We start from the raw sequence: 7,200 nt of genomic DNA, 5'->3' as shown, positions 1-7,200 counted from the left end.
TCCCTCCCTCCCTCCCGCACGGCAGCCGCGCTCGCCCAGCGGACGGGGTAAGTCTGGCGCCGCGCCCGCCGCCCCCCGCGCCCCGACACCCCCCGCCGCTGCCCCCCGACCCTCCCCACAAACTTTTGGGGCGCTCGGGAGGCGGCGGTAGCTCGGGTTCCCCTTGGCCGCGCCGCCTTCCCGGCGCAGCCGGAGCGGCTCCCTCCGCCGGCACCCCCGGCCCCGCTTCGCGCGGTCGTTGCCCCCCTCTGCTCCCCTCGCCCCCGCTCCAGACCCCCACCAGCGGCCTCCCCAGCCCCTTAGCTGCCTCCTCAGCCCGACATCCCCCGGATCGGGGCCGGGAAGCGGTCGCAAAGAGGAGCCGCTCGCCAGCCCAGGGTAACTCTCCTGCCTTCCTTCCCCTGCTCCCCACAGTTGTTGCTCAGCTTCACCATCTTGTCTCTTTTCTCTGGTCACCGACCATATTTTTTTTCCTATTGCATAAAAAACAATAAAAAGGGAAAGAAATTCGCCGAAGGAACGACCCAAACGCAACGCAATTTTTTGGTTTTCGAGTACAAACTTTTCCGCTGCCTCCCCCTGCATCTGCACCCGCATGGTTTGGAGTGCCTGGCGATATTTTTGGCGTTATTTTTTGCATTTTATTTTTTCCTCCTTTGCAAAAGGACTAGGGCTGCGTTTCGTGATTGTTTCCATTTTGTTCTGGCTCTGGGAGCTGAGTTTGCCTGTGAGAGGCGCTTGGGAGCGAGGCAGCTCTTGGGGAAGCAGTTACACAGAAAGAGAAAGACGGCACCCAAAAAACAACCCCCCCAAAAAAAGTTTGTTGCTTTCTTGCACTTTATCCGGCCCCTTTCCTTTTCGCACGATAAACGCCGGGTTGCCTGCGGTTGCCGGCGGGTCGGAGAGCGCAGGCGGGCGGCGGCGAGCGCCGGGCAGCCCCGGGGAGGGCCGGCGGGGGTTGCCGCTCCGATCTCCCCCGCTCCGCAGTTTCGGAGGAGGTTTTCCGGCGGGTGGGAGCGGCGGGTCGGTGCCAGCCCCCCGATGTTTGCCGGGCGGTATTTGCAAACACTTGGCAGGTGACGGGCGGCCGGCGGGGGGAGGCGACAGCCGCCTCTCCGCGCCTGCTGCCGTGCGGCTCGCTCGGCTTCAGCCGCCGCCGCTTTGATATTGAATTCGTGGGCAAAAAAAGCTGTATTTTAATATTCCGCGATCGGAAGGCGTTTAATTTCTAATTTAATTTTTTTCCTTTTTTGGTGTGGGTTGTTCTTTTTTTTTTTTCTTAATGCCCGCCTGGCCGTCGGAGGCGTTCGGCCGCCGCGGGCTCGGCGCTCGGGGCTGGCGGGGCAGGGACGCGTTGCGCGGGACGGGGGCCGCGCTGCCGCCCACCCCGGGGCAAGTGCCGCGGGGGGCGCACGCCGAGAGGGGCGACCACCTTCCCCTTGCCCTGTCTGCCCACGTTCCCCCCGGCAGGTGTAAGGCAGCGACGTCGGCAGGAGCATGGCCCGTACCAAGCAGACCGCCCGCAAGTCCACCGGCGGCAAGGCGCCCCGCAAGCAGCTCGCCACCAAAGCCGCCCGCAAGAGCGCGCCCTCCACTGGCGGGGTGAAGAAGCCGCACCGCTACAGGTAACGCAGCGCCGCGCAGAGGCGGCCGCGGGGCGGTACCGGGAAACCTCCCCCCCCCCAAAATCCCTCCTTCTCCCCCCCACCCCGCGGGACCGATAGGGCGGGGGGCGCTTCTCCCCGCCTCCGCCACGCTTCCTCCGCGCTCCGCTTCCCGCGGCCGCCCGCCTGCCGCCAAAATAACAACAACAACAACAAAAAAATTAACAGGCGCGGGTTCCTGCCAGCCGCAAAAATCACCAGAAATTCCCAGGGCGGCACCGTCCCCCGGCGTTTGCCATCAGCCCCTTTCCGGGCGTTCCGGTGCTGGTGCCTCCAAAATCGACACCCCTCCCCCCGCGGCGGACGCGGCTCGGCGGTTCTTTTAAATTTTTGTAATTTTGTACCCGCGGTTATCTAGAGGCCGCAGCAGGGCTGCGCCGCCGCCAAGTTTATTGTTACCGGCGCGTTCCGTGCTCCACTCGCGGGGCTGGATCCGGCCGCGGCGCTGGGCGGGCGCGGGGCCCTGCAGGGCGCGGAGCCGCCGCGAGAGGGAGCCGCGCACCCGCGGATGCGCCGGGGCTCCCGCATCGCCTGTCCCGAAACGCGGCCTTGGGGCACCCGAGCCGGAGCGGAGTCGGCAGCAGAGCTGTCACACAGCCCCCAAGTCCTGACCTCTTCCAGTCCTGCCTCCGTGCAGCCTCCATGCTTCTGCTTGGAGGATGGTTTTGGGCTAGGTGTAGGTATTCCTTGGGGAAAATGTGGATTGGGAAAAAGTGGGTTTCAAATAGGGAACTTAATCTAAAAGTCCGAGAGGATTTATTAATGTGTTGAGGAGTCTGAAGAGGATGGAGCCAGGCTCTTCTCAGTGGTGCCAAGCAACAGAACAAAAGGCAATGGGCAGCAACTGAGGCATGGGAAAATCCACCTGAACATGAGGAAGAACTTTAATGTGAAGGTGACTGAGCATTGCAACAGATTGCCCAGAGTGGTTGTGGAATCTCTTTCCTTGGAGATATCCAAAAGCCATCTGGACACAATCCTAAGACACCAGCTCTAGGATGACCCTGCTTGAGCAGGGAGGTTGGGCCAGATGACCCACTGTGGTTCTTTCCAACCTGACCCACTCTGTGACTCTGTCTCTTGTTCTAGGTGTGAGGCAGAATAAATCAATTGGAACAAAAGTAATAAAGCTGGAGCAGGAAAAGACAAAGGTTCCACAGAAATAAATACATTAATTTCACAGACGGACATCATGTTTGCAAACATATGTTGCTAATCTGAATTTGTTATTCTGACACCAAAACTAACATGAGGAAATACACTGGATACTTTTGACTGACAATATAACAGAGAATATAAATTATGCTAGTTCTGTGAATGCTGACAGTAGGGAAGAAGAACCAGTTTTCCCTTAAAATCAGGATTGCTGTCAGGCCCCTCGCTGGGAGGGTGCCTGTGGTACGGCTGAACTTGGGACAGCTTTGTGGCTTGTCACGTCTGCACTGAGCTGTGTTGGTGTCAGGTGGACAGCACCCGTTGGCCAACTCTTCCCTTGGTGAAGTCGGGCCTGGGGAGTCTGCCTGAGGGATCCCTGGTGAAGCCAGTGGAAGCTGGCACAGCTTGGTGGTGAGAAGACAGTGACCCTTTGCCACAGCAGACCTGATTTTGGATTGTAAATGTGGAACTCTCCTAGGAAAAACAGAAGTGTATGGTGCTTGGTTTAGTCTGGAGGATGAACCCCTATTTTTAAGGTGATGCAGAAGATGTTTTAAATACTAATTATTTTTATTATTGTTATTATTTTATCTTAATAGGCCGGGTACTGTGGCCCTGCGTGAAATCAGGCGCTATCAAAAGTCCACCGAACTTTTGATCCGCAAACTCCCCTTCCAGCGTCTGGTGCGTGAAATTGCTCAGGACTTCAAGACAGATCTGCGCTTCCAGAGCGCTGCCATCGGTGCTTTGCAGGTGAGCCCTGCCGGGGCAGGCTGGAAGTGCCCCCGCAGCCGGGATTCCCTGGAGCGGGGCGGGGGGACTCCGCCCCGCGCCCCCATTGGCCAGGCTGTTTCCAGGGTTAGTTTGGGCTCCCTCTGATTGGTGGGGCGGCCGCGGTGGGCGTGGCCCGCGCGGGTCGGGAGGGATGCGCACCTCAGCCTGGGCTTGCCCGCGGAGGACCTGGGAATGCCTGTGGGTACTACAGGATAAAACAGCTCCTTACAGAGCCTCTAAGTGTGTTTTTGTGGGGGCTGCTTTGGTTTTGTTTTTTTCTAAATAGCCCCTCAATTAGTTAGAACAGCGCATCTTGTTAAGAGGCTTAAGGAAAACATGTTTCCTCCGCCCTTGAGCTCTGCTGGAGGCCCTGCCTTTGGAAGCTCTGCAATTGGAGAGGGAAGCATCGTATAAAGCTGGTTGTGGGGTGTCCTAATGGAGGTCTCAGTGTCTTCGAATGCTCTTTAAAGGAAAACAGCTCAGTAAGCCACATCTAAACACAGTTAGGGAGATAGCTGCTTTCCTAGGATGTAGTTGATGCTAAACACAGTTTTTAATATATTAGTTACATAACTTATTTAGAGGACACAGAGAGTAAAATATTAATTGCTCTTTCTGGTCCAAATTCCTGAATCTAAGTTAGGACCCCCCACAAGATTCGGTTCTTATCATGGGAACATCTCCCTCTCATGATAAAAGACACTCCTGATTAAAGATAGGTTCTGGAACAATCTCTCAACAGCTAAAAGAACAGTAAAGACCTATCTGTAATTGTAGTCTGTCTGACATGCAGGCAAAATGGTCTCTTTCTAGTTAATGACTTCAGTTGATAAAGGGCCAAGACGTTTGCCATGAGAGCCCATAAACTTGGGCATATGCTTAGCTTCAAGAGGTGGCTGTGTGTGTTTGCAGAGTTGCTGATTTTGCTTTTAGTTATACTGCATGGCAGTTCTTAAATCCTGAGGTTTATCTGTGTGTCTCTTTATCTAGAACTGCCTATTAAAATTTAGCAGGTAATACACTTTCCCAAGGCTCCTGGTTTGAATGTTCCTGGTTTTGCATTAAGGAGTTGTTGGTACAGAACTTGATGACAGCTCCTAGTGTGTTCTGCTTGCATATTTGAAAAAACAAAAACCTAAAAAAGTAAAATTAAGAAACCCCCAAAATTCTTAACCCCTTGGGTACTGTGTTGTTTGCGCCAGCATGGATATTTGGTGAAGTGTCTTAACTTTTCACGTAGTGATTTGGCAAAACTTTGTTAGGGGTTCTCATAACCTACTGTGTATGAAATTACTACAGTCCTCATCTGCTGTAGTAAATATCCTTCTTTCTTCATATTGGATAATCTTTTGTTTTTAAATGGGATCTTTGAATCTAGTGAGTTGATTCTTGGAGTTCCTGGCAATGAAGGGGTTCACACAAGTTCTTCTCTTGTGTGTATTGTAGGAAGGGTGACCTCAACCTCCTTTCTATAGTTGAGCCCCATCATTCCCACCTTCTCAGCCCAGGTGTTGCTGTGTCCAATACTGGCATGCAAAGATGCTTCCTAGGAGATTGATAGGTGTTAGAATTCCATGTCAGCCCAAAAGTGTGTAAACAGTTACCATTGCTGTGCTGGGCTCAGCAGCAGCTAACTTAACATGAGTCAGGAGAACATTTAGTTCCAGCTGAGCATCTGTCTAACTCAGAATCCTGTCTGCAGGTGCTCAGTAACAGGGAAAACCACTGTGGTCAGCACTGCTTTTGTGCTCCCAGGTGCTGACCCCTGATTCTCACAGGTGTGAGAAGCTTCTGTGATAGTGAGGGCCTGTGCTGTGTCCCCAGATGTACAGGAACAGGACATGTGTCTAATGGTGATTCCCTGATGTCCTGGTTTTGATGGTTCAAGGAGTTCCTGAACTAAAGGAGTTCTCTTATTTCTAATACTTCTCAGTATATTTTTTTTCTGCTAATTTTTGGCTTTTGAGTTAAGCCACCTCTTCAGTATCTGTGGAAGGAGCTGTGTGCCTGAGCTGTGTGTTGGGAAGGAATACCCGCTCTTCTTTTCCCTGGCACCTGCCAATTTCACCTGATGCTCAGTAACTCTTACTCTGGAAGAGGCAGCAGACAAGTGCCTCAAACAGTGTAACCTAGCCTTTGAAAAGAGAATTTCCTAAACAAACTAACCTTCTGATAATTTAACCTCTTCCTATCTTGTGAGAGTCCCATGGGAATATTATATGTTCCATTGTGTTCTGGAGGATGTCCTTACCAAATGGCAGCAGTACACTACTTTAGACACAGATTATCGTTTTGGTGCTTTATAAGAAAATGGAAGATTCTCGTTTCTGAAAATCTAAAACTTTTGGTGTTTGCAAGTAATAAAGATCAAAACCTCAACTTAATGCCATGTTACACTGTACTTTTAATTCTTAACTACGATTCTTTTTTTTCCTGCTGCTCAGAGAGTGAAAATGTTCTTACCTCTTTTCTTCCACACTAGGAGGCAAGTGAAGCCTACTTGGTTGGCCTGTTTGAAGACACCAACCTGTGTGCTATCCATGCCAAACGTGTCACAATCATGCCAAAAGATATCCAGCTAGCACGCCGCATACGTGGGGAGCGTGCCTAAACCTCACCACGATGGGTTTGTCATTCTCGAAGCAAAATCTTCTTCCTGTTATTGGTAGTAATGAACGTTAGATATTTTTTCCATGGGGTTAAAAGGTACCTTAAGTATATGGTTGCAAGTGGAAAAATAGGGGACAGAATTGGGTATTGGCAAGTTTTCTTTCCATTTTCATTTGTGTGTGGATTTTTAATATAAACAAGGGGACATAAAAACAATCAATGTGGTCAAAAAAATAAAAAAATGAATTGTTGAAACTTCTTCACCAAAACAACTTTATAAAAAAAATTATAAATAAACCTGTCAAATTTTTCTGGACAATGCCAGCATTTGGATTTTTTTAAACAAGTAAATTTCTTATCAATGGCAACTAAATGGTGTTTGTAGCATTTTTATCATACAGTAGATTCCATCCATTCACTATACTTTTCTAACTGAGTTGTCCTACATTCAAGTACATGTTTTTAATGTTGTCTGTCTTCTGTGCTGTTCCTGTAAGTTTGCTATTAAAATACATTAAATGATGCCTGTTTTTAGTCTTGATTTTTAAATATTACACATGGGTTATACTGATTAAAAAGTGATCAGCTTTCCCTCCCCTTTTTCTCTTCAATGCATGGCCTAATTCCTTGGAGCAGATCTAGGAAACACTGGGGATACTGACTTGGCTGAACTAGTGTGTATGTGAGGTTCTTTTAAGGGTGTAAAACTTGTCTGCTCCACAGGAAAGCAGATTTGGTGAGTATAGTACCAGGTAGAGTCTGGAGCTGAACTGAGCTCTCTGAGCTGCAGTGCTAAGAAGCAGCAATTTGTTGTCATTTCAATTCCTTTCTTACTTGATTTAGTGCTGAATTTGGAAGCATTTCTGAATTTCATGGGGTTTTAGTATGGTATAAGTGGTGGGGTGTAGTGGTTTGGGTTTTTCTGTTTGGGGGTTTTATTTCTCTTGGGCATTTTTTGTTGTGTTTGGTTTTTTTTTGTTTTTTTTTTTTTTAACCC

At 50.1% G+C, this 7,200-nt stretch overlaps 1 protein-coding gene across 2 annotated transcripts; it reads left to right on the top strand.

Annotated features, from left to right (window-relative positions):
• Positions 1-6,726, top strand: LOC121673306 (histone H3.3A). 2 transcript variants are annotated; one of them, XM_042046503.1, is made up of 4 exons: positions 1-47; positions 1,471-1,625; positions 3,419-3,572; positions 6,076-6,726. In XM_042046503.1, exons 2-4 carry the CDS (start codon positions 1,498-1,500, stop codon positions 6,202-6,204), a joined length of 411 nt encoding a protein of 136 aa, XP_041902437.1. In that variant the 5' UTR covers positions 1-47; positions 1,471-1,497; the 3' UTR covers positions 6,205-6,726. The 2 variants fall into 2 exon arrangements, with proteins under 2 accessions (XP_041902437.1, XP_041902438.1); XM_042046504.1 differs by lacking the exon at positions 1-47 and adding an exon at positions 360-378.
• The last annotated feature ends 474 nt before the right edge of the window (positions 6,727-7,200 follow it).

Source organism: Corvus kubaryi, unplaced genomic scaffold (assembly GCF_017639235.1).
Source record: "Corvus kubaryi isolate FWS band 111438036 unplaced genomic scaffold, C.kubaryi_AGA036_p1.0 65347, whole genome shotgun sequence".
In the NCBI taxonomy this organism is placed as follows: domain Eukaryota; kingdom Metazoa; phylum Chordata; class Aves; order Passeriformes; family Corvidae; genus Corvus; species Corvus kubaryi.
The sequence above is the reverse complement of the archived record's forward strand: the minus strand, read 5'-3'. Positions and strand labels throughout refer to the sequence as shown.